The sequence below is a fragment of the Artemia franciscana genome, chromosome 9 (assembly GCF_032884065.1).
Source record: "Artemia franciscana chromosome 9, ASM3288406v1, whole genome shotgun sequence".
Lineage (NCBI taxonomy): Eukaryota > Metazoa > Arthropoda > Branchiopoda > Anostraca > Artemiidae > Artemia > Artemia franciscana.
Genome location: NC_088871.1, coordinates 18,248,944 through 18,276,922, shown reverse-complemented (window position 1 = coordinate 18,276,922; position 27,979 = coordinate 18,248,944). Strand labels below are relative to the sequence as shown.

General features: G+C 36.8%; 2 protein-coding genes across 6 annotated transcripts in view; both read left to right on the top strand.

Annotated features, from left to right (window-relative positions):
* The window catches only part of LOC136031091 (E3 ubiquitin-protein ligase Arkadia-like), a 48,436-nt gene extending 25,599 nt beyond the window's left edge, over positions 1-22,837 (top strand). For all 3 annotated transcript variants that reach the window (XM_065710371.1, XM_065710372.1, XM_065710373.1), the window contains exons 4-8: positions 2-1,788; positions 5,865-6,000; positions 11,239-11,367; positions 13,508-13,581; positions 16,427-22,837. In XM_065710371.1, the coding sequence (XP_065566443.1) occupies positions 2-1,788; positions 5,865-6,000; positions 11,239-11,367; positions 13,508-13,581; positions 16,427-16,544 (2,244 nt within the window). In that variant the 3' untranslated portion in view covers positions 16,545-22,837. The remainder of the gene's footprint in view (position 1; positions 1,789-5,864; positions 6,001-11,238; positions 11,368-13,507; positions 13,582-16,426) is intronic.
* A 3,354-nt stretch (positions 22,838-26,191) lies between these two features.
* The window catches only part of LOC136031090 (opsin-1-like), an 18,425-nt gene continuing 16,637 nt past the window's right edge, over positions 26,192-27,979 (top strand). For 2 of the 3 annotated variants that reach the window (XM_065710367.1, XM_065710366.1), the window contains exon 1: positions 26,227-26,299. In XM_065710367.1, coding sequence (XP_065566439.1) covers positions 26,298-26,299 — 2 coding nt within the window. In that variant the 5' untranslated portion in view covers positions 26,227-26,297. Of the gene's footprint in view, positions 26,300-27,979 lie in introns of all 3 variants that reach the window. The other variant, XM_065710369.1, reaches the window with a different exon arrangement.

The following is a 27,979-nucleotide window of genomic DNA, read 5'->3' as shown; positions in this document are numbered from 1 at the left end:
GACCGAAAACAAACTGAATATTCCAACTGAATTGGTTGATCTCACACAAACGGATGATGAAGTTGTTCCAGAGACAGATGATGAAGACGATGTCATTCCGCTTGGTTTTCATCGTCCTTCGCGTTTAACAGATCATTCGTATAGTGCTGCTGGTCCATCAACAATTTCTGATTTACCTCCTGATCTTCAAGGAATACACGAGCTTACACTAAACCGTGCTGCTCAGAATCAGGTTTCAGAAGAACAATCTTATGTCACGAGTGACGTTGAACATAGAGTTGAAAGAGAAGTTTACTTAAACGAATCTGGCCAGTTAAATCCTAGAATTGATGCTTGTAATGGCCATAGTGGGGTTTTAGAAGGGCAGCAAGCTTGTAGTTTGTGCCACCAAGAACCGTTACAACAAGGCTCAACTGAATATAGAAACGCAGAAGGTCCTACAACGAGCAGATTTACTCATAGAACTGCTCCTCCTGAAGGATTCTCTGAGTGGATTCTTAATCAACTTGGTGATAATGAATGGTCACAGCCTACAAATAGGAACGAAACTAATGTTCAGGACGCGTCTGTTATGACAGCCGTACCATGGATGGTATACCATGATCTTCGGAACTCTTTCAGCCTTTGTCCAGGTGCCGGGAGGTCCGATCACCAACTGAATCAATTACCTCCGTCTTCAGAATTGCCACAAAATAATGTAGAACCACATGCGGAAAGCTCTGAATTGTCAATGCTTCATCCTTCACCAGATATTTACGCAACCCCACAGAATAACAGTGAAGATACAAATAGATTCATACGCGCCCATCTAGGTGGATTTCAAAATGATAGTTCTCTCGGTGCATTTGGAATGAATAGTTCCTGCCTTTCGCACTCAGCACATCAGCCACTAAATCCAGTGACAGCAGCCCAAGGAAACCATCAGACTGATAGTACCTCTAGGCGCCAGCAAGGTCTGAGGCCTGTGGGCGTCAGCCCACTTTCTTCACAAGGAAACAATCCTTTAAGGAGCCCGCCACTCAATCTAGAAATATCTACGGCAACAAGTCCAATCATCAGAATGTCGATTGCTATTGATCAACCAGGACCAGCAAGAACTACAGATCAGCAGCCAAGCTCTTATGACGAGGGCTTCCCTTTTGATAGCGAAGGAGGGAGACCATTATCTCGACGACCCAGCTACGATTTGGTTACAAATTTCTTTGCAAGTACAAGTGGACCAGGTTTAGATGTACCAGATTCAGTTGGTGCCCATCGTTGCAGTCATCAAAGACCTTCTAACACCATACTTCGTAACGAACTTCCGGACTCTACTACACAACCTCATCCCAATTCTGGTATGCCACTGCATAATCATGGATATAATCCCATTGAATGCCAGCTATCTGGCCCAAGTAACATTGGGCCGTATGTTTCATTTAATTATGATAACCCGCTGAACTTACAAGTTGTTACTTCACAACCAGCAAGTGTCATACAACCAACGCCATCGAACGGCCAAAGTTCTTATTCATCCGGCCAAAATTCTGTGCCCTTCCATCATAGAATACCAGCTTACTACCCATCCGCCGTCCCCCCGCCAGCCCACGAGAATCCAAGGAATGACACTCATAATCATATTGCCGGTTGTCCATTCAGAAGGTCAGCAAATGCAGCAGATTCTCGATCTCGAATGGAAGGTCCTGACATTTTAGGCATGAGATATTATAGATGTCCAAGTCATCAAAGACGGCTATGGTTCGAACAAAACCGAAATAGAGAAATAGCTAGGCGGAGTATGGATCCAAGGTAGGATTTTTCTTTCTATTTCTCTTTTTTCAATGACACTACCAGCTAATGAAAAAATGAAGCTTCAGGGCTGTGGGTCTTTAAAAAAAAGTGCATTCCGACGCAGGGATTTGGTCTTGAACGGTAGTTTAGGCATAAGCATCCCTTTTAGTTCATTTTGGTCAGTTTAAAATTTAAAGTTTGCTAAAAAAAAAAATAGATGTAATAAGTCTATGCCTACTTTAAATATTCAAAAGTACTGAATTCATATTAGAAAGGAAGTAAAGATAGACCTATTTGTATAAATGCTCAATAAGTAAATAATTAACATATTAAAAAGCTCTATCTCATTATTTAATAATATTCAGGAATTGATTTTCTTGTTTTCTTTCTCTTATCATTTTAGTCAATAGAATAGGTGACCACCAAATCTGTAAGTTGGTTATGGCTTTATATTATAAGTTATAATATTAATAAGTTAATAACCTTCAGTTAACTTTTTTTTTTCTCTCTCTGAACAAACAGTCTAGCGTAACACCACGATAAATGTTTTCCTATTTTGTCTCATACTCATTTGTGTCAATTATAGGAAGGGATTTGCCCCCTGCATTTTTTTCACCACGATACCCCCTAGATTTTGGAAAAAATTTGGGTTGGGGAATTTCTATTGAAAAATGCCTTTTCTATTTTTTTCATTGAGAAAATAACAAAGGACAAATTTGTCCCCTCTACATATCGGAAAGTACTTTTGCCCCCTCTCTTTAATTTTTATGAATTGACGCTACTGTTCTTACTAATCTGATATTTTCCAACGTAAAACATGGGAGAAATGGAAACGAAAAACCTCACTAAGGTGTATTATAAGACGTAAAAAGTTTCAGAATGAATTCTTAGCATTTATTTATGTCTTTTGCCTAGGAAATGGTTCCAAAGATTTTGGGTTACTAAAGTTTTTTCTAAACTTGTTCTTTCTTTGTGTCTGGAAGTGGCTCTCACCTCACAGGTGAAGTCTCATGCTGGCTCCTAAAGGCACCCTTAACCCTTTTCAACTTTTGACTTAAAGGCAGAATCTCGGGAGTAAAACAGTTCCAGGGTGTATCGGATTCAAATTTTCTTGACTGGTTTCCAGATGCGAAAACTTTCCAGAATTCTTTTTTTCTTAGTTTCGTGTTATCATTACGAGGGACTTTAGTTTTAAGGCATGCTAAATTTCAGCAATCCATTATTTTAAAAGACCTTTCGATTAGCTCTATTTTCAAGGGGGCTGGAGGTCGAAAAACTTTTTGGGTTTGAATAGGATAGGCGCACAGCGTGTTGAGTTGACTTTTTGGTTGCTCGGCCTGTTTGCAGTCGTGGGTAGCAAGTCTGTTGCACAACCTTGCGGAAGTTGAAATAAACCCCGGGCCCAATATTGCCAAGCTATACACCAATCCACTGTGGTACCACATGATTTGAACAGTCCTTCCATGTATTCAAATTTGTATTGTTACTAGCAGTTACATTCAAGAAGCAGTGGAAAAATATAAAACTTTGTAGGTTAATATTAAAAGACGAGAAGTTATCATAAAGTAATCGTTTATATTTAGAAAACTTCCAGGAAAGAGAGTAATCTTGCAAAAAAAATCTGCTCATTTTTTTCAGTTTTACTGCAAAATTTACAGTAACATTAACGTTATCGCCTTCTTCTAAAAAGTATTTCTATCTCTTGAAAAAAAAATTATGCCACTGTACTAAATCAGAAAGACTTTTTTTTGCGAAACGTAAAGGACGAGTTCAATACTTCAAATCAGCGCAAATTAGCTGACTCTCAAATCAAACCCCCAAAGAATATGAATTATAAAGGGTTACGAAATCGAAATGAATAGAACCTATCAATGTCAATAGAAACACCCAGAAAAGAATAGAAATAGATGAGTCATTTCAAAAATGAAACTATCAGGAGTCACCACTAACAGAAGTGCCAAGAATTTACACTGGTGTGTAGACTATCATAAATCACTTTAAAACTCTTAAATGGATCGACTTGAATGGGCATGAAAGCTAAGCCGGCTTCATTTTTCTGATTGCAAGTAACGGCCTTTATAACCAACGAGCTCAAAAATCCTTTGATACAAATTGTGATAACAACAAGTTCGTTTAGTGTAGGCCTATCTTTTCAGAATACTAGAAAAATTTTCGTAAATTGGCTACGATTTCGACAGTAAGAGGGGGTGCTTTTACCACTTCAGCACCCACATGCCACACTTAGAATATCATAAAATTTTCGTAAATTGACTACGATTTCGACAGTAAGAGGGGGTGCTTTTACTACTTCAGCACTCACATGCCACACTTTATCCTCTATTCATTCATAAATACATAATCTTTCGAATGAAAAGAGGTTAAATTCATATTCATCTGAATGTTCTACTATTACATCTGACTCCTGAAAAGCATAAACAATTGAGTCTAAAAACTCGTTTTTGAGGCCTTAACCATCCTCTCTCCATTAAAAAATATATTTGCCAACACCCCAATAAATAGTGTGCAACTAAGTAACAGTTGTAAGCAATTAGTTTTGCTGGAAAGGCGGTCTATAATAACGTGTTTTTTTTTTTTGAACTGTGGCCATGTTTAAGGGCGAATTATATACCGCGTGCCAGTATTGGCTATGAGACTGAGAGGTTATATAGATGTTTTTTCTGTATCTCTAAGAATTATTGCTCAGTGACAGCCCAACTCTGTTCGAGCCAAAACGGTTGTTTTGTTAGTCAAATGCCAGAAATTGGCATTTTGATAGGGCGTGATCTCTTATACTTTCCAAGATATTAGATCTTTAAATTTCCGTTCGAATGAGTCCTCTTTCGATACATCATACCTTCTGTTTCGATGTGATGTTTCCGGAAAAAAAAAGAAAACGGATATGTGTGCGTGACCGTACTTCTGGAAAAATAGAGAATTTCTTAGTTTTTTTTGACATAATCAAACAGTTCGTGGTAACTGTAAGTAAGGAGTGATCCGGCTCAATAGTAACCAAAACTCTAAAAAACAGAATTTTGATACCAATAGGTGTTTCAAAAGAATTGGCTTATGTTGCTGATTTCAAATATGTACGTTTAGTTAAATTTAGCCTTACCCGTCAAAGGCAATGAACCTGAAAAAATTTGCCTGAATTTTGAAAAAAGCAGGAAACACCCCATAAATGTCATAGATTCTAAATGAAAATGACACCGCTAGATTCTGTGTATAAGAGAACCCCGCTGTAGAGGTTTCAAGGTCCTATCTGCAAAAACGTGGAATTTCGTATTTTTTGCCAGAAGAAAGATCACGGATGCGTGTTTATTTGTTTGGTTTTTTCCCAGGAGTGATCGTATCGACCCAGTGGTCCTGGAATATCGTGAAAGGACTCATTTGAGCGAAAATTAGAAGTTTTTTCCAGTGACCAAAAAGATTGGAGGGCAACTAGGCCCCCTCTCATGCCCCTTATTTCCTCAAAATTGTCCGATCAAAATTTTGAGATATCCATTTTGCTCGCCATAGTTGAAAGGCCGAATAACCATGCATTTGGAAATATTATAACTCTCCACAGCCCCTGAGGAAAGGTCTTAAGTTATAAAATTTGCCCATTATTTATACGTATTGCATTTATTATTGAAAAGTATGCATACATTTTTCGGGGGGGGGCGAATTTGCTTTGCTGGGGGTGGGGGGGGTTTCCACGGGGAGTATTTTCTATAGGGAGGAATGCTCCCAATGGTTGAATTTTTCAGGGGAAATTTTACACAGGGGGAATTTGCCTGAATTCCTAAAATTCTGCCAGATTTGCCAGAATTCCTTGAAATGCCTAATATCACGCCTAATTAGGTATTGTGACTACCTAAACTCTCGTAACTAATATTGAAAATAAGCAAAAAGAACAAACAAAGAAGCCAAAATCATAGTATTCTTGGAATCAGAATCGTATTAAGCCGAAACATTAAGATGAAATCGGGATTGGGATCAAAGTGGTAAAAAAATCGGGCATCGTCTCATCACTAGATTGGAATAAAAATTGACGTGAAAGCTCATATTTATTTATGTTTTATCAAAGATAACTATTTTAGCATATCGAGTTTCAGGTATCGTCCTTCCGCGATTGTCAATCGACAAGTGCAAGAGTTGAATTCCGATCAGACTATTCCACTCTCACTGAATTCAGGGTCCAGGAGGAATATGTTCGAAGGCTTTTGGCGGAATAACAATTATCCATCTTTGGTAAGTCACGCTATGCTTTTTACTCGTACTGATGTTAAGAAAAGGCACTCTGCAAATTCGAATAATTTTATTGTGAATTGCCTTACACGGTTGTGTCGATCAGTGGCAGTTCTTGTCACAATAAAGAGGCACTAAACCTATAAAAATCACTGCCATAGCCATCGTCATACACATTTATATGTTGACTCGAAATATCACAAACAGAGTCAAACTAAAATAAAGGCAACAACGAATAAAAAGAATTATGAACTAAATCAAATAAATATATACAATCATTGACGAGTGAGCGTAGTATTAAAAATCTTGACAAACAAGGGAACAAAACTATTTGTGTAACGCATGTGTCGTACTGGTACCGGATCGGCTACTTGTCGCGGGAGCCGTTGGTGCCAAAAGAGATGCCCAGAAGGGGAAGATTTCACGAAGCCGCGGTAGTTTGTCAAAATACCGACACCAAATTGGAAACAAAATTCATCACGACGTGCCCAAAGAGTTTTAAGGGAAAGTTGTTTTAAAGGGAGCAGTAAGGCACTTAGGGAGGTTTAGAAACTACCAGAAAAGCTTGTTATTGGATCCTATCCAGGCGGCCCTTCTTGTCCGAAGTCAGGCCGTAATGCCAAGCGGGACAAGCATATTTTAGCAGTGGTCTGATAAACGTAAGGAAAATAAGCAATAAATAGGAGGTTGGGACACCATGACGGGCAAGGAGTTCTAAAGAAATGAAGGTCATCTGTGAGATATATTGCTAAGAGTTTGATATCCATGACGCTGCACCCTGAAACTCTCAGTTAAAAAGGGTTGAATTGTTCCTTAGTAAAAAAAAAGTTAATGCGAGCGATTTTTCGCGATTGTCGATCATTTTGCTCTCCTCAGCTTGGTACGACAAACCCGCCATGATTCTATCCGCCTTGCTTCAAACACTCTTTTTGCCCAGCTCCAGTACGGATAAATCATCAACAAACTCAAAGGATCTGACTCATCGTTTGCCAACTCATTTACCGTAACCAAAAAAAGGAGAGGGTCTAAACCTGTTCCATGGGGAACTCCGCAGTAGATTGGCTGGGGATCAGAATAGGTCATTTATACTTGTTCTTTTTTACTTCTACCTGGAAAAAAATTTGCAATTATTCTTACCAAATATGCATCAAAATAACAAAATTTAATAGCTTACGGGTAAGGGTTCTAAGTCAGATCAAATCGAATGCTTTCTTTAGCTCAATCACGGTAAGGTTTACCCAGCATTCCGGTTCATCTAGATGCTTTAAAATCTTATCAATTTTATGTAAAATAAAAATTTTCAGCCACCCAGCAAAGAAACTTTCATAGATCTTGCTAAAAATAGAGGGGGTACTTCATACAGTCTAAAAATATCGAAGTCCTTTGATGTTCCGCGGGCTTTGATGGATCCCTAGAGCATTCAGGTTACGACTTCAGTCCATAGTATTGGAATTTATAGTTTTCCTGACAATATAAATTGGACAACTGTCTCAATTTAAAGGATGTTTTTCAATGCATCTTTGAGATGATACCTAACTCTTTTATCTGACACGTATGCAGTAACTGAGTAATTTGGGTAGGGAATTTGTAAAAAAGAAAAAAATTAATTTAAAAAAATCAAAGAAAAGTATAAGGGAATTATAATTTCTCTAAAGCATAGGGGAATCATAAGACGGATCATGGAACACATTGATTTAAAGTCTCAGTTCAAAAAAATATCGATTTATCACCAAAATTTGTGTAACTGCTTTGCTGAAACATTGAAGCTAAACAGGCAAATATCCTGGTGTAACAATATATGAAAGCGTCTATGTTAAAAATATCACTAGCTATCCGGTGGAGATTTTCAGAATTTGAGGGGGGGGTAATTAAGTCAATTACGTATCATTTTTTGTAAGAAGATTAATTTATTGCAGACTAAATAACAGGGAACATGGTTAATAAAAAAGGCCAGGCATCAAGTTCTAGAGAGCTTGGGTGGCTAAAATACACCATAAACTCTTCCGTAAAACAACCAAGAGATAAAAAAACAACAACGACAACAAATCAGGAATAAAAGCTACCAAGCACACAGAATTACATAAATATTAAAATCCTACTAAGTTTAGCAAATATATACGCTATCAAAACAGTTGTCATAACTACTTTGGTGACTTAGTAAAGCTAAACGGAAAAATATATTAAAATAACGTGACGTAGAAGCGGTGTGTCTCAATGCCAAACAACACCACTACGAGCCATGTGGTTATTTTCAGAACTATTTTACCACTGTTTTGATATAGAACTTTTTACTCAACACAGACGTTTTTCTATGATAAATTTACTGGCGCTAAGTTTGTAAATTTATACAAAAAAATTTATCATTATTCTGAGAACCTGTAAACAGTATTTGCCCCCCCCAAAGACAATCTTCCCTTGTTTTTTCCTCCGCATACTTGTGGCCAAGTATTACCCAAACTTGAAGTTTGATTATGCTCATTGTCGTTGCCGAGCTCTGGAGCTAGCATTCGGCAAATTGACATTGAACATTCATTGAATTTCGGAAGTCAGTACAAAATATTTGCAAACGGGCTCTTCAATTAAATAAGAAATGAAAATTTTTAGTAAACATTATTTACTTTACTTGGTTTCACTTCACTTGTTCCATTTTCTCTGCTATTATACCAAATTATATCTTTTTGTGAACACTTTAATTTTCCTGATTCCAATTTGATTTTGGCGCTGCGTTGACACTGAATAAATTTTTACTTTAAAAAAAGCTACAAAAAAAGGCAATTGCTTCTATTTAAAGACCTCATTCCTAAATGTGAATTGACTTACTTGCTGCTTGGCGTTGAGAGTGACATCTGCCTCCTCCATCCGCCTTGGGCCAATTGTAAGCGTTTGGGCTTTGCTCGGTCTGATGTTTGCCATCGCTAGGAACTTGGACAGGCTATCGGACAATCGTTTCCTTGGTCGGCCGTGAGGTCGCCTCCAACCAGCTTCCATAGGGTCAAAGTTAAAGATCGTCTTTGTGGGTAAGTGCAGGGGGATTTGAAGTAGGTGTCCAAACGTAAATAGCGACGAAGACTTCATTTTAGTTTTATTAATTTTATTATATATTATATAATAAAAAATCTATTCTTCTTATATATTTTTGTATTGCTGAGGACGGCCCTTGGACATAGGGCCGAAATATTCATTCTAATTTTTTCCCCACTGTCTTGAGAAATTCCCTATTGTTCTTCTTGTTCTTGGTGTTTGAGGTGTCCAAACCATCGTTAGGTACTCTTGGCTGTATGGCTGGAAAACCGAGACTACTTGATGAGCTGCAGCAGCCTCTCGTTGCTCATGAAGTTAAGCCACCTTAGACCTTCGATCCTTCTCAGGCCCTTCGACTGAAGTACATTGATAGCCTTTTAGGTATGGCTGATGCATGACATGTGTCAGCTCCGTAAAGCATCACAGAACCGATGACGGTGTTAAGAATTCGCAATTTAGTTGAACGACTGATATTCGGTTTCCATCAAAGGTGACACTTTGGATATTCTTATTTGTAGCTCGGGGAGAAGCGAGCTATCTGAAGAAATTGTGGAGCCTAGGTAGATTAACCTGTGGACAACCTCTATGCTAGCTGTTCTGTCCCGACTAACTGGAGAAGTGACACCAGGAGAAGACGTGGCCATAATTTTCGTTTTATTCCAGTTTATCTGCAGTTCTACTTTTGCAGTCTCTTCTCGTAGGATTCGAAGCGCTTCCAGTAGCTGGTTCATGGAGTCTGCTAGGTTCGCCAGGTTGTCAGTAAAATCAGCATCTGAGGTGACGCGATCTCCAAACTTGAGCGCAAAGCTGAGTCGTGAAGTCGCCTTTGTCATAACGTGTTCTATGATGATATATAGAGCTCTGCGGCAACATGCACCGACCGTTGATTTGAACACAGATCTCTGTACGATGGTGTAGAGCTTTGAATAGTCAGCAGTATTTTGCAGGGAGGACGGCCGATTCTAAAATTTGTCAAAGAGCTCCTTGGTTCATCGAGTCGAACGCAGCACGGAAGTCGGCGAAAGCAAAAAAAAATCCTTATGTTGGTACTCCGTGGCTTTCTGTATTATCTGTCGAATCGTGAAAGTATGCTGTATGGTTGAACGGCCCGATATAAAACCAGTTTGCTCCGGTTGCCGAATTATGCGAATAGTATTCCAACATTGACCCAGTAGGACCATTTAAAATAGTTTTTCGGGACTGATAGCAGTGTTATTCCACGGTAATTCTAACAGTCGCTTCTAGAGCCATCCCCTATCTAAAAGGGTATAATGACTCCCTTCCGCCAATCTTCGGAAATTGTCTTCTTTCTGTGGTAGTGCTGAGGTGTCCACTATGGTTTTCCCCATTACCACAACACCATCACTTAAAAGAGAGGGGAGAATCACCTGTGACTCGCCAACCGTCAGTGACTCGGGCTTGGTCCTCAGAACCGGTAATAGCAAGAGAACTTCTTCCTCCCATCCCAGATTTCTCCTTAATGGGTTTTTTCTTGTACCATGGCCGGTGTTTCATATGTCCTGGGGACTAACCCACTGGGTATGATTTTGCTAGGTATTACTGGCTTCAACCCATCTAACCCTGGCAACATATCCCGCAAAACACCTTGACTTGTCCAGACACTGGGCTGCATGGCCTATGGGTGGACAGGCACAGAAATGAGTAGAAGCAGGCATCCATTACCGCCTACTACTCTAATGGGTATTACGAGAAGGTTGTCACTATTACCCCCTTGGATTCTGCTGAAGCTAGTTGGGAATATTCGCAAATCGTTGTTTTCAATTAAATGAGAGATAAGAAGTTTTTATTTTTGTATTATACTTGTTTTAAGTTTACTTATTCCTCTTTCTCTGCTGTTGTACCAAGCTTTTTTTTTTTACGATTACTCTAATCTTCTTAGTCCATTTTGGTTTTGGCGTTGCCCTAATACAGAACGCCCATTTTATTTTTCGACTAAGCTTTTCACCAAAAGAAATGACTTGCGTATGAAAATCAAACTTTTAGTTCTGATAAAAAAGAATTAATAGTTAAAATCTAGTGTCGAAAATGAATCGGGAATGTGAATAAGAATTTTGAAAGTGAATAATAAAATATTAAATTTGAAAGTTTTATTATATTTTGTTACGAAAAACATTGTAGGTATTCGACACCAGGTTGGTGCTAAAACTGAATCGGAAAGCTGTTAATTAACTCTAATTTGTTTCTGCCTTATTTTTGTAGGGTTTTGGAGTTATTCGTGCACCAAGGCATTTCAGCAACGGTCTTGGTATATTCCCATTTGACATGCCATCTCTTGGTGCGTTACAATCATTAATAGACAGAAGGACTTTGGCACATAAATACAAAAAGGTGAGTAAATTTTTTTTTCTGAATAAACTATGAGTTAAAATCGTCGTTTAAAATGTTTAGATCAAAATATAAGATCGAATCCGTAATTCGAGTCACTCTCTGAAAGAATCGACCTCTCTGAATTTGTACTTGGCCTTCATGAGCCGTCTTTTCTGCAAGTAAGAAAAAAAGATATAACATGTTTTCACTGAGTAAAAACATTTAGTGCAACTTGAGAAATTAAAAAAAGAAAATGGTGATAAGAGGGATTGTATCGTATCTATCCAGGAAGTGCAATTTCACAGGCCGCATTTCCAATGTGCGCAGTTTCACTACCCTGTATATTAATGCGCATGACTGTTCTAAAGGAGTAAATACCTAACTATGTTGCCTAAAAGCTTTTTATATAGAGAAAGAACAATACTTTAATGTCTTTCGTTTTTCTTGGAATTGAAGGTAAATCTTTGAGATAAGTTGCTAGGAAAGTAGAAAAGGTAGTATTCTTTTTCAAAACGATAGCTGTTTTCTACATATCAAAAACGCAAGCAAATTTGAGTTTGTCGAATAAAGCATCATTTTGTGTTTCATTATTCAAAGAGGTCCAGGTATAAATATGGGACAGCCATGTTATTCTTGTGATCTGCCTGCTGCCAGGTTCATCACGAGCATAAATGATGTTTTTCAATGAATGATTGAACTGCCTGTTTTAGTAATTTAATATTTACCCTTTTGTGTTATTATGCTTTTCTTTTGATCGTATGAGATATGCATTGCGGCATATATGTATATCCCTGAATGCAGAGGGGATCCATTAATAAAAGATAGTCAGGGAACAAGTCACAAATGGAAAAAAAGAGTCTTATTCCTCCCTCATTCTAAACCTTTCAGGCTTTTGTTTCTCGAAATGATGAATTGAATGCAACAGTTTTTTTTACTTATTATTTTTAGCCTTATGTATGAGAAAGGCGCGTATTGTTTTTGTTCTTTTGGATTCTGTTTACTTTTTCACTATCGACAAGCTCCAACAAGCTAAGGCTCTTGAGCAAAACAGCCGTCAAAATGTTTTAAACAATTTTAGAGTATGAAATATTGTCCAGCCATTAATGTTCAGCCCTTTTGTTTCAATTCTATTTATCTATTTTAGTTTTGATTATCTTTTGCTTTAATACCTATGAATTCAATTGAGCGTTTCAGCTGACATGCCATGTGTACTATCTCTGTCTTGATCTGTGCTTATTCCAATGACTCGTTCCCTGAGTGAGCTGGATAAGCAGTCCCTTGGGAATGAGAACGCAGGGCTAGATTATAATTGTCACCATGGCTGTGTTTATTTCTGCAACTATATAACATTAGGCAACTTTTTTGGGTGCAGGAACAAATTACTTACTCGATCATGTGTTGTGTCGAATGTCGTAAAGTTAAGCATGAGAATGCGGGAATCGGTGATTGGAAAGAATAGAATAAATTCCAATGCCTAAAACAGAAACATAGCATCACGAAGAAAGGGGGACAGATTACAAAAGATCGCCCTTTTCGGCCAATCATCAAGGGCCAAACGAAAAGCAGGTCATCCCCGAATCGGGTAGAAAGAAGTAGTAAGAAAGGATTTAAAGGAAATTGGGACTTCTTGGGAGGGCGTAAAGAGGAAACTTTTGAATGGATTGGGATGGAGGAGCAGCTTGCGGGGCTGTGTTTGCCTCTGCCGGCTTGTTGCTGCGCTGAGTTGTTAGTAGTAGTAGTAGTATGTCACAATTAGAAATACAGAAATAAATTAGCTACAATTAAAACTTTATAATTTATCTATAGTTGTAAATAAGTGATTTCAATAATATGAAATGTTAATTAATTGCATGTCTAGCTTTTTACCAAGCTCTAATGTTGAATATTCTATTTCTATATTCCATTTTCAATTCTATCCCTTTTTCACCATCACCCGATACTCTTTTTGGTAACAAGGGCTGCTTAGAATGTGTTATCCCCATAAGCCCTTAAATTCGACAATTAATATTAAATAACAGGGCGAGTCGTGGTAATCTTGATCGAGTAGGCTACTGTTTCAAAAAAATAACTTTCTGATTAGAAAGTTCAATAAAAACGAAACAAAGCCTTGCGAAAGTTCCGATGAGCCGTAGACTTTTTTAACTTCTTCATTATCTTTCAGGTATCGAAAGAGACGGATGATACTGAGAAATGCACAATTTGTCTTTGTGATTTTGAAGAAGAAGAAGATGTTAGGTATGTTATTTTCTTTCTAAGATTTTTATTAATATGGTTGTATTTCATTTCTGCCTTTGCAAACACTTCTATGCCTTGCTCTATCCAGTTTTAGTGATTATAGAAAGCTTTTTTAACTTTTTTGTTTCGAGAAGTCCTAGAAAACCATGTTTCAAAACTTGAACACAGTCGTAACCTTGTTGCAATCACCCCATCACGAATTTAGGCTCTGATTCGGCTTCTGAAGAGTAGGAAAGCGCCAGGGTCTGATGGTCTTCAGCCTGAACATTTGATTCATGGAACCCCTAAACTATTTGAACTCCTTGCAATATTGTTTCAGGCATTGGCTGCTCAACAATATGTACCAGACGCATTGTGTGAAGGTATTGTAACTTGTGTCCCAAAGAAAAATATATAAAGATCCAAATTTATTTGATTCATATAGACCAATTATAGTATGATCAGTTTTAGGAAAACTATTTGAAAAGATATTATATAGAGAAATTAGTCATAAATGTGACCACGGGGACCAACAGTTTGAGTTTCGTGAAGGTTTTGGTGTCTAAAATGCCCACCTAACTTTTCTTGTGATTTTTGAACGTCATAACCATTCGAAAAAGAATCTTTACGTTTGTGCTATTGACATATCTAAAGCCTTTGATAAGATTCAACATTCCCAAGGGATTTTATCTCTACTAAGAAGTGGTGTGGACCCTTTCATGTGTGCATGTCTGTGGACATGGTATCGAAAAGCATCAATTCGCGTGCGAGTAGGAGGCCATGTGAGTAACCGTATTAATGTTCGTCGTGGAGTAAAACCAGGTTCAGTGCTTAATGTCCTGTGATTTTTAATAGTTCTATTCGTTCGGCTACTCGCCATTTACCGCCATGTCTAATTGAGCCATATGTAGATGCAAGCCATTTGTCATTTGTGGATGATATTCTTTTTCTGTCTGATGACCTCCAAAGGTTACAGAAAGCCGTAGACAGTGTTTGCGCTACTTTAAACGGAATCGAACTTTCAGTTGCCACTTCTAAAACAGAACTTCTTGTTTTCGGTTCGGGTTCCCAACAATCCCCAAATGCGGCTATTCAAGTTGGTCCTACTACTGTATTTGCGTCTTCTTCACTCAAGTATCTTGGTCTCCCATTTGGGAGCTCGATTAAAGCTACTAGAACACTTATTATAAACTCGCTGAAGGAGAAACTGAGAAAATCATATGGGTTGCTTGCTAGGGTAAAAGGCCAATTTGACAAACGAACACTGGGTCGGCTTTACAATTCATTTCTTGCACCGCATGTATTTTTCCTGATACCAGTGTGGCGATTATTTTCTCAAAGGAAGCGTAAACAGATCAGCATTTTTTTGGTTTTGCAAATATTTTCTATGTATACCCATTTGGATACGAAACTGTTACATTTCTAGGCGCTATGGGGTGATTGAAATGTGTAAAAAAAAAATAGATATACTCTCCACCAAATTCTGAGTTGCGACAGAATTGTTGATTTTCCTCTTGCGTGCATTCTGAACTAAATATATATCACTAGTGTTCGACCTATAGTTCATTTTTTATCTCTTTTTGTGTTGTTACGTGAGTGTTTTTCGCTTTTCTATTTTTCTTTCTTCATTAACTCCTCTATGATGCATTTTTTGTACAGAGGGTGTCTAAATTATTATTATAGACAAATCATTTAATGCTAAACTACAGACAACATTTATTTTTGCGAATACCCTGCCTATTTTCTTCCATGCCGCCAGGAAAGATGTCCTAATATCCATAAAGCAAGGAAAACTGACTTTGTAGCTCCTCATTTCTAATAGCTCCGTTGATTGTCCTCATTCTCGTTCAATACGTAGTGGCTGTTACCGGATCGCGTGTCCAATGTCTTTTCTATGTTATTTGGTATCTTTTCGGATAGTAAATCTATGGCCTCCAGTCACCTTTTTAGGGCTATAGTGTCAAGGTGACTCTTCTAATATTCGGTTTGTTTTATTTTTTTCAAGTTCTTTTTTTTTTACTTCTGTAATTTTGTAATTTTTTGCTGTAATAATTTTTTACCGAGAAAGCTGGTTGTGGTTAAATGTTTATTGGCTATTTTTGTTATGGTCGTTTTTTTTTCAGTTTTTTTCTGGGGAGATTGTATATTGATGACATATTGTAATACCGTCGAAGATTTGAAGGGAAGTAACATCTCTAGTACCTATTTGTAGTAAAAAAAAGAAAAGAAAAGAAATCATGTTACAGTGGAGAACCGATTTCTTCCATTCTTTGCGACAAAAGAACGATTTGGCTAAAATGTTATGGAGTGTAAAATCTGAAACGGAAAATCGGTTAAAGCTATGTATACATAGTCTCCCAATCTCAGATGTCATACTGGCATCCTTATAAATTAAACGATGGTTAAATTAAATACTGTCAACCTTGTAAGTTAAACGGTGGGTTAGTATTTAGAACTTTTTTTCTAAATTAATAAGAATAACTAAGTATTAGGGCGAGGTCGATGGGTTTTCTTTTTTGGGAAGGGGCGTGCGCATAAAGCTTCAAAAAATATTTTAGGGCTCAATTTTCCATCTTTGTTCCAACTTCCTTTTTCATTGCAAAATACAAGAAAATATGTTGGATATGCTCTCTTCTTTGTTTCTGAATAATGTGTATACTTATGCAATATATTCTCTGTAAAAAAAAAACCCTTTGTAATATATTTGTTACATAGATTAGCTCTTGTTATTTTTATATACAAGCCTTGCCACAGACTTAATACAAGAATAAAAGATCTGCTTCTTTCATAAATGCCTTCTTTTTAAGTAACAGTAAATATTGCTGTTGAAGTAAATTACTAATATAAATGCTACTCTTTTTTCCAGACGTTTGCCATGTATGCATCTTTATCATATTCCCTGTGTTGATCGGTGGCTGTCAAGCAATAAGCGATGTCCCATTTGCCGTGTCGATATTGAAACGGAGCCAACCTTTGAATCTTGACCCTGGGGCGTTAATTGTAATCTCCTATAATGTGTTTTCGTAAAGCTTATATTCTGAAAATTAGAGTCGCCTGTGCCTTTTTGTTTTCCTTTGTTTAGAAGCGATAAAAACGTGTGTATGCTATTTTATCCTTTTTTAAAGTTTTTCGTTTTATTTCTAAGAAAAAAATATTTGCTTGTTTGATTTGTAAAATTTATTATGTAGCCCGAGTAAACAATTGAAGATGTATTAGCTACCTTGCTTTGCACTACCATTAAATTTTAGTAAATATAACGTTATTACGAAAAAAATAGAGAGAAAATATACTACCTGTAATTAGGCTATCCATAAGCAAAACAGTCGCTACATAAAAAGAATGTCGGGCAAATGTAACTACAAGCTATTGTCAAAGCATGTTAGGCTTCTTCCACAACAACTAAAATTATTAGGACAAACGAAGTTTAATTGTAAAATGAAAATAAAAAATTAGATGGTAGACGTCCTCCGGGATAAATAAAATCCGGGACAATAAAAAAAAAACTTTATAAAACAAAATAAAAAAAGAAACGTTACGGATTTTAATTTGGTCATAAAAAGATCCAAATCAAAAGTCATCGCAGAAAAATAGTTCGGACAAATGTGGTTTCAAGCTATTATCAAAGAATGCTAGGCTGCCTTCTGGACAAATAAAATTGAGAATAAATAAGATCTAGGACGGATTAAATTATATTGCTAAAATAAAAATTTCACGTGCATTTATTCTCATACTTACCAAATCGATTGACAAAGGTTGATAGTAGACTGCCTCCAGGACAAATAAAATTTACAATGAATAAAATCTATGGCAAATGAAAATTAGACGTCTATGACTTTTTATACTTGACAAATCCGTTTCCGTGTGTCGGTAGCAACGTTTAACTCAATTTGAAGCATTAAATCCTGCAATTCATAAAACAAAGAATGTCGGAAATTCGAGCATTGAGAATAGTGGTGTTGGAGTGCTTTTGACACTCGGTGAAGAACGTACTCATGGAGATATAATCTGGCTCCAAGTTTGTTGTACTTTGTAACAAATTTAAATTATTATTTGTGTAAAAATTTTTGCGTAATTAAGAAGCGCCATTTTCGTAAAGTAAGGAGGTATGGTTGTGTAATTAATTATCCCACTTAGTCATCGCATTTGTAATTTAGAGGAATAAATATTAAAATAGCAACATTATAATGCTGTTCTTCTACAAATATAGTATAGTGTTTGCTTGCCAAATTTTCTTGAGTTTGCCATTAATAACTGTTTTAAGGTCAATTCCCCTATGAACATGTAGTGCTGATGAAGTGCTTTGACGCTAAAACATCAAAAATGAATATGACTTTAACAAACAATTATTAGGCTTTATAATTGTTCCATATGACGGCCTCGTATACTGTATTTATTTCAAAACTATAAATAGAACATAATTTGTCTTAATTTATAGCAACTAGATTTTTTGTTTGATCTGGGAATTTGTCCAAACAGCATATTTCTCTGCTTCTTAAACTATGTGTCCCCAAAAGGTACTTGGAGTTCCCTTTGAATAATTAAGAAAAGTTTGGAGCACATTTTACACTAGTTGCTCAGCCTAGAGTGTCGTTGCCCCTAAGAAGATCACAATCCCATAGCCATAGATATGGTTTTTTTTTTCAGTGCTTCCACTTTGTTCCATTCAGATTTCAAACCGGTCTATTTAAAAAGTCAAAAATTTCCGACACCCGACCAGAGAAATCTGACTTTATTCAGTTGCATAATTTTTTTTTTCACGTGAAAAGATTTTACATTGTCTGTTCTACGGCTCCTTCTCCCTCAAAACTAACATATATGTGTTTATCATTCCAAAAGAAAAAGAAATCGCACCTTATTTAGTCTCTCTTTTATTCTTTTCATCTCATATATTTTTAAAAATTCATAGAAATTTATTGAAAAAAAAATTCCTTTTTTTTCCTCAAATAAAAAACCAACTTTCATAATTTTTTCTTTTTTAACTGTACTTTATTAACTACACTGAAGGCACTCTTCTCCTGTCGTGTTGGCTTTTGCAAATTCGAGTAGATTTAAGAGGGGAGCATCGACTTCTAGATTATGGAACACATGTCTCTTCCTTTTCATGCTAGACTTGGCCTGCATAATTGAGGTAAGGGTCACACTTTTGAGTGAGTTTCTATGATCTATTTTAACATCTTTCAAGGCCGAAAAGAATCGTTCCACAACAACGCTCAAAAATGGTAAGGTCAGAAGGTACTGGACAATGCCTACTATGTTAGAGAATCTCTGGGTGCCATTTAGAGTTTTTATCGAAGCCACGTGTCGCCAAAAGTCGCAGACATCTGTCACATTTGGAAGAGCAAAAAGCAGTATATTCCGCCATTCTTCTACAATCTTTCTCCGCATTACGATGGTGTACTATATCTCAGTAGAATCTTTTGCAGAAGCCCAATTGCACCTTTGTCCGAATCTTTCGTAGGGTCAAGGATTTCGTACAACGTAGACGTAGACAGTTCGCAAATGAGAATGGCTGCTTGATTGCTTCACCGCCTCTACATATAACTTACGAGTACATTCATAGATGACTTTCATTTCACGTTATCTGCTTTTGTACTTGGATTTGACTGCAAGGTGTGAAAAGACTCGTGAGCTGCCATCCCTAAGTACTCATGTTCAGCTGGAAGGTATTCACTTGCTTTGTCATGGTCGAGATTCAGTGGTGACGGTGACGTTATGTAGCTAGTCTTCATGAAATTCATGTTCAATTTTACCAGATATATCTCCACCTCTACTTGATTTTTCTGAAACGAAAGTTTTTCACCGTGAAAAAAAAAGATTAAAATTTGTTAACGGTTTCAACACATAGAGCTGGAACTCAAGTTGAATCTGAAGCAGTAGATTCTTATTTTTTTTCAACATGTGTAACCCGTTAGTAGCCATAGCAACCTAGCTTTCCTCTGCTTTGTTGACAATATTGAGCCAAGTTATTTGATCTTTCTTTTCTAATCTTATAATGGCAAAAAGTCTCACTTTAACTTCCCTAAGATTAGATCCCGAATTAGCAGCAGCAGCAAAGATACATGTACAAATTTTCAAAATGTTCGCCTTTCTTAAGCTAGTGATAGATTTTTTGATTTTTTTCCTTCTCCAGTAAAAAAAAGAGCTCATATGGAACTTGTGACGAGGCCGGACGAGCCAAGAGCTCATATGGTATGAGCTCTAGCAAAATTCTAAGAATCAATCGATTGATTTAAAAGGAAAATCGGAGGCTTAATGCCGGTCGGGACTTAAAATAAGAGCTCTGAGTCACGAGGTCCTTCTGAGTATCAAGATTCATTAAGATCCGATCACCCACTCGTAAGTTATAAAAACCTCATATTTTCTACTTTTTCCTCTCCCTGCAGCCCCCAGATGGTCTAATCGGGGAAAACGACTTTATCAAGTCAATTTGTGCAGCTCCCGGACACGCCTACCAATTTCCATCGTCCTAGCACGTCCAGAAGCACCAAACTCGCCAAAGCACTGAACCTTATCCCCTAACTCCCCCAAAGACAGTGGATCCAGTACGGTTACGTCAATCACGTATCTACGACATTTGCTTATTCTACCCACCAAGTTTCATTCAGATTTCTCTACTCTAGGCGTTTTCCAAGATTCCTGATTTCCCCCTCCAGCTCCCCCCAATGTCAACAGATCTGGTAGGGATTTGAAATAAGAGCTCTGAGACATGAGTTCCTTCTAAGGATCGAATTTCATTAAGATCCGGTCGCCTGTTCTTAAGATAAAAATTCCTCAATTTTTTTAATATTTCCAGATTAATATCCCCAGCTCCTCCAAAGCGAACAGATTCGTTCCAATTATGTCAATCACATATCTATAGCTTGTGCTTAGTCTTCCTATCAAGTTTCTTTCCGATCTCTCCACTAAGGGTTTTCCAAGATTTCTGTTTCCCCCCTCCAACCCCCTATGTCCCCGGATCCGATTCGAATTAAAAATGGAGCATCTGAGGCATAAGATCCTTCTATACATCAAGTTTCATTAAGATCCGATCACCCATTCGTAAGATAAAGATACCTCAATTTTCACGTTTTCCAAGAATTCCGGTTTCTCCCTCAAGCTCCCCCCCCAGTGTCACCGGATCTGGTCGGGATTTAAAATAAGAGCTCTAAAACACAAGATCCTTCTAAATTTCAAATTTCATGATCTGATCACCCGTTCGTAAGTTACAAATACCTCATTTTTTTCTAATTTTCCAAATTACTCCCTCCCCCCTTAACTCCACCGAAGAAGGCGGATCCAGTCTGGTATTGTCAGTCACGTATCTTGGACATGTTTTTATTCTTCCCGCCAAGTTTCATCCTAATCTCTCCGCTTTAAGTGTTTTCCAAGATTCCCCCCCCACCCAATGACGCTGGATCCAGTCGGGATTTAAAATGAGAAATTTGAGTTACGAGGTCCTTCTAAATATGAAATTTCATCAAGATGCGATCACACCTTCGTAAGTTAAAAATACCTAATTTTTCAGAATTAACCCTCCGCCAAATAGAGCGGATCCGTTCCGGTTATGTCAATCACGTATCTAGGACTTCTGCTTATTTTCACCACCATATTTCGTCCCGATCTCTCCACTCTAAGCGTTTTCAATATTTTAGGCTCTCCCCCCCCCCTCAACTCCCCCATATGTCACCGGATCCAGAGCGGATCCGTTCCGGTTATGTCAGTCACGTATCTTGGACTTGTTTTTATTTTTCCCACCAAGTTTCATTCTGATCTCTCCGCTTTAAGTGTTTTCCAAGATTTCCGGTCTCCCCCAACTCCCCGCCCCCCTTAATGACGCTGGATCCGGTCGGGATTTAAAGTAAGAGATCTGAGTTACGAGGTCCTTCTAAATATGAAATTTCATTAAGATCCTATCACTCCTTCGTAAGTTAAAAATACCTGATTTTTTGTAATTTTTCAGGATTAACCCTCCCCCAAACAGAGCAGATCCGTCGGGATTTAAGATAAGAGCTCTGAGACACGAAATCCATCCAAACATCAAATTTCATTAAGATCCCATCACCCGTTCGTAGGTTAAAAATATTTCATTTTTCTATTTTTCCGAGTTAACCGACCCCCCCCCCCCTCAGATGGTGAAATTGAGAAAACCACTATTTCTAATTTAATCTGGTCCGGTCCCTGATACACCTGCTAAATTTCATCGTCCTAGCTTACCTGGAAGTGCCTAAAGTAGCAAAACCGGGACCGACAGAATTTGCGATCGCTATATGTCACTTGGTTAATACATAGTGCCATAAAAAGAAAAACTAACACAATTAAATTCAGACAAATGTCAGTTGTTTTTTTGTTTTTTTTTTTTTACTGAAAATCTCACACAACTCCGACGTATGAGCGATTATTTTTTTTCCCGACAAGAAGGCCATATATTTGACAATGTCGCAAAGATCCGACATGGTGGAAGCACTGCTTTTTTCAGAGACTTTGATCAGACACTTATTGCTATACTAATATTGCCAATTACCCTGATTTTGCTTGTTATAACATTAACAAAATGCCAAAAGAGGCCAAACACTAGATCGTGTTAATGATTTTTTGTTTGTCGGCGCAAGGGCCAGTGTCCACACTTATGCATTGCCTGTGCTCTTTGGAAATGACGTTAACACCCCATACAGAAGCTTTCTTTTTTTTCAATTTTTAGTACTTTAGAAAGAAAAAAATATTGTCACCGTGAACACCATTTCACAAATTTAATAAAATTTGGTAAGATTGGAAGTAAACTATTTTCTGGACAATACAAATTTCAAGTAAAATTATTACAACTAATCCCAACAATAAGCTTGTAACTGCACTAAAATATAGGTATTTTGCTGTGATAATTAATAAAATCCAGCTTTTAGTTTAATATATATCCGCGTAAAATTACTCAATAATCTTTACAGAGCTCTTAGTTGCGAGCCATGGAACTTTATGAACTATGGTACAAACCTACGTGTCAGAAAAGGCTAAACGAGTATCTACACTCGAGGTAAATATAGCTAGGAAATAGACAGTTGCTGTTTCGGCCTCAGGCGGCTTTATTTTGTGATAAATTAAGTAGTTTTTTTAATCTCTTCCGTATATTTCTTAAATTAAGTATCGTACTCTATTTTACCGACTCATTCTTGTTATGGCTGTCCGTCTCTATCAGTAATTTTTTGTTTTTCCTATTGAAAAAACATTTGTTGAATATAAAGAAAATTTGGTTTTGCTGCAAGTTATGTGTGATACTCTGATAGTTTTAATAAAGTTGGAATTTTTGTACAGTTTTTGAAATGATAATGATCTTGAATGAGAATCGTGAAAAGGCGTTGAAACTAGCAATTGAAGGAATATTCTTAACAGACCACTGTTTTCCAAAAATGCACTTTTTACGTTGTTTTTGTGAAATAATATATATTATGCGCTACGACAATACCATATTAAAACTGATTAAAACGTAAACCCCGTACAATTCCTTTCTTCAAGGGTAGATCTGTAAATATCAGATAGTTTTTAAATTATTGGCCTTGTCTACCTGCATAGCGGTTATTTACTCTTAAAATAAGAAAACGGGGCTTTTTTTGTTTATAAACTTTGTTGGTCGAAATTCTCGGTATATCAGAAGCGAAACTATGGCTAAGCAATGTTCTGATTTTTATTCTAATATAAAATAATGCCTGCACTTCAAATAAGATTTGTCTTCGCTTCTTAACGAGTTTGCCTTCATTTTAACTTTCTATTTTGCCTCAGTTGCTTAAATTTGCTGTTTTGATAGGCGGGAAAGGCAGAGAACAAGGCTCATGATGAATAAGGAAGCTGTCATGTCTTGTTTAAGCTGGGGAGGAATTAATCATAGAATGCTAGCTGCTCATTTTATGACTAAAAAGAGCAGGGTATCAGTCATACTAGTATATGCCCCTGTTAAACTGACTGACGGAGATACTAGTAACTCAGATGAATTTTACTTACAGTTACAAGAGCAAATAGACAGGGCCTCAGGTAGAAATATGGTGTTTTTATTAGAATATTTTAACGCCCAGCTCTGTAGAAATAGGGATGTATGGTATCTTACCTTAGGTAAATTTGGTGTATGAAAAGAAAACAGTAATGGCTAAAGACTGCTGCAATTTTGTATGTATAACAATCTAGTTACAACTAATTCAGTATTTGACCTTAAAGTAGCCATAAGTTAACATTGTATTAATACAATGGTAAGACAGCTAACCTTATTGTGTTATTGTAAACCAAAGACTGGTAGGATCGTTACAAGATACTAGGGTATAAAGAAGTTGTGTTAACAATGTTAAAGTAAAGATCACCATCTAGTAGTGTCTAGGGTTAATTTAAAGCTGAAATTTATAACTACCTTCTGGGAAGTTATGACGTTGGTAGACTCCAGGATGAGTCTACTTCCCATGAATAGTTGAATACTAAACTGAAGAACTTAGTATCTGACAATTTAAAAGATAGACGTAATAATTTTAGGGGAATAGTTTGTTAAGTCACTGATTGTGTCTTAGGGAAGAAAGTTAGGAACACATCAAATAATATTAGTGAAGATGTTTTGTTTTATAGAGAGGAAGAGGGGCATGTACAAAAAATTATTTGAGTAATAGATCTATGAAAATAAAAGGAAAGTAAAGAAAGTGGAGAAAGCATTAAAATGTGATTTAGGTAAAGGCGATGGTGAAGTGAAGGCCGCGGATAAAATTGCCGAAGATGAAGCCAGACGGCATAATAGTAAAATATGTTACTGGCATGTTAATAAATTAAGAATGAATAGTCAATCTGGGCTTGTCCCAGTGAAGGATAGGAACGGGGCCATAAGAGTTAAGAGAGATGGGTAGAATTTGTTGAGAATATGCTAAAGCATGATAGGACTACAGGAAAATATACAGAGAAAAATGGAAAGTTTGTGATTCTTTGGATGTGAAGGAAGACTTATTTTATGAGAAAGAATTAGTGACAGTACTAAAAGCATTAAATAATAATAAGGCTCCAGGTGCTCATAGTGTGGTAAAAGAGTTTTTTAAATGTGGTGTCTGTGTTGTTGAAGATAAGTTTCTGAAGATTATGAATACGGTCTTTGAAAAGGGGGAAATACCTAACGTTTTCAGGAAAACTAATTAAACCCCTCCATAAGAACAGTGATAAGATTGAGAGTGGTAATTATAGAGGCACTAGCCTGGCTTCTATAGGAAACAAATCAGTATGATGATACTTTTGAGACTTAGAGATGCTTCGGATAAAATTTTAAGAGAGGAAAAGTGTGATTTCAGGAAGGGGAGAGAATGCATCGATTATGAGATAAATCGATATGAACAAGCGTTTGATCCAGCTGATAGATGAACTTTTGCGAAGATCTTATTCTTCTATGGTATACCAAATAAATACATTAAAGTGATTAATGCTATGTACGAGAATAACAATTGCTGCAGTTAAGGTAGAAAATGAGATTAGTAGGTGTTTTCACATTAAAGCAGGAGTATTAAATCAGGAGAATTACGTTCTATCCCCATTTATATGGATGATTTTGACGGAGTTTGTCCTAAGGAGCACAACAAAGGCCATTGGAGAACATGGAATCAAATGGGAAAGTAAAACTTTCCTAAGCCTAGATTATACTGATGATTTAAGCACCCTAGATGAAAGTGTTAGCTAAAAGAATGAACTTTCAGAGGTTTTATGGGTTTAGTGCCATGATAATTGAGCGCATAAACCCGTGCTATGACAGGAATATTTTGATTTAAAACACTGGTGATATTTTTCGGCAGTCAAGGGTGAAATATATTTCTCATTTTTGAATTCTGTAATATCTCTGGTCGGTAATATTTCTTCTTTTCTATTATATTGTTTTCAGCAGTCTGGCTTGTTGAGCCTGTTCTTTTTGATAAATTGGCCGAAATTTTAAGCTCGCCATTTGGAAGCTAAGAGTTATTGAATAATTTTAAGTTGAGTGTGTTGTTGGTTCACTTTAAATGTATACTTACTACTGCTACTACCAACAAATCACTGCAGCACCAAGCCGCCTGAAGCCAATACAGCTGTGTAAGTCCCTCTTCCAACCCTATCTATTTGAAGCTTAAGTCTTCTCTCCTTCCAAGAAGTACCCATTTTGTTTAAATTCTTCCGTATAACTCTTCTCATTCCATTATGGAAAAAACTGTTATTTTTGCTTGTTTTCTCAGAGACAGGCTTGAACCTTGTCCTTTTCATTTTTTCTTTGACTTACACTGATATAGCTGGCTATCTGCATTACCTCTGATTTATCTGCCTGAAATTTATAAATTAATAACTTGGTAAGTTTACCAAATACTATTTCCAAAAGAAGCGCATTTAAGAAAACTTATACTCTCTAATTCGAGCTCCCAGAAGCTAAAATGTACTCTAGGTATTTACACTGATACGGACAGATATTGACACTTTTGTTTCTTTATTTTGACAGACGCGAAATTGACTATCAACAACTGAACATAAAGAAGAGTTCTTTTGTATGTAATTAAATTAATAGTAAAGAAATAAAAATAAATCGGCTTATAGTCAGGGTTATTTTTGGTGCCAATAAAATGCGAGCAAATTGGTCGAAGACACAGATGATACCTTAAAAGTAGATGTTATTTCCTTGTTATTTCCTTATAAAAATATGAATATTCTTACTTTCCTACTAGTTGCCTGTTTTCCATCATTGGGTAAAGATAGTAACTTCGAAAGTTTTTGACGAAATCCGTGGAATTTACAATATGTAAGTTAACCATTTTCAAGGAGATTCTGTTCGGAATTTGTCTCAACCCAAAACCCATATCTCGTATGAAATGTGACCGGTTCGAACATGTTCCTTCAGAACAGGCCAAGTTGTGTTTTTTAACTGGCAGAGAGATGGTCTCGAGTAAGACTACAGTACAGGTCAAACCTTTTTTTCCATTTTTTTTACAAAAAATCCTCATTTTTAACAAAAAAGTATCCTCAAGGCACCTGAGCGTCTTTGAGGGACCTTTTTTTTATTTCTTGCTATTAATCAACAACGTATAACGAAGATAAGTCTTTATTTACATGATTGATTTAAAAAGTCGACTAAGATGTGTTGCAAAGTTTATCCAAGAAATTGTATAAAAAATGAATTCTGAACACCGATCTTTGCAAAATTTCTATGGCTATTTCAGAGTAGACATTAATATACGTAAGGATCACAAAAAGGGTTATACTGCTGCAGTCTTTTTCTTTTTCTTACCCTGTTGAATTTCTCTTAATCTTCCAATCATAAACTAGCTGTTTCCTAGGACAGCAATAGTTACATGCAGTGCCACAAGGACAGCAAATAAAAGGAATATGTTTGTGGAAAAGGAGGGGTTGCAGTTCTGAGGAGAAAATACGGCACAAAAATATCTTTCTGTTACCGAAATATCTTCCCATCTGCTTTGTTGAGCTCACTCTTCCCCTTCAATCAGCGTGGCTTGGAGGTTATTGCTATATAACTACAACAAATACTCCGGCTTCATTGGAATAGGGGCAAGGACAGGTGAAGATGCATAGGTATATTCTTTAGTGAGCAGGCTGGACACCAGCCGGATATAAGCTCCTTCCATCTCATGGTTTTTATGAAAACATTTGTCAAAAGCAACAGGAGAAGTGACGGCAGTACTTTTTGGTATCTTCATTGTACTGGAGAGGCCAGTGTTCACCTATTCGCGAGAGACAGCCTTATTGTAATCAACAGAAAGAAGGTTCACAGTGACTGATTTTTTCTACTCTGCTACTTTTGAAGATATTGCTTTCGAAGACATATACGCATTGCTTTTATCCACAAAAGCTTCAAGAAAACGCAAATTATAATAATACAACGGTGAGGCTAAATAAGGCAAGTGCATCACTGAATGTTAGTGCCAGATGAATCTTGTTTTACAATGGCCGGCAAAATTCTATTTTTGAATTTAACATGAGTTCGCAAAATTTTTTTCTTCAGATTCTGCGTTCCTAGTGGCGAAGTATTGTGTTGGCTAAAAAATTACGACAAGGCTCTGAAGAGTTCCAAAATTATCTAACTATTGTTATTATCTAGCCTTTAATTTGGAACAGGAATGAGGTTCTCTGCTGTTAGAACGTAATTGTTTTGACACTATGTGTAGGTGACTTCTGCAGAATTCGAATGACACCCTCAAGTTTCTGAATGTTTGCTTTTAACTAGTTCTCAAAGCACAGATGGTTGTTTACCTTAACTAGCTGTTTTGGACAAAAAAAAGAAAAGTAAATCTATATGAAATCTGTACACTCAGAAGGAGAACAGGACAGCCAGCTGAAACGAATCAGAAGACCTAATTGAAAATTTTAACTTTCTTTTCCCAGGTTTCATGAAGGGGTAGGAGGCTTGTGAAGTTCTGGTTTGCCTGGGCATGAAAACCAACAAATCTTCCTTATTATTTAAATC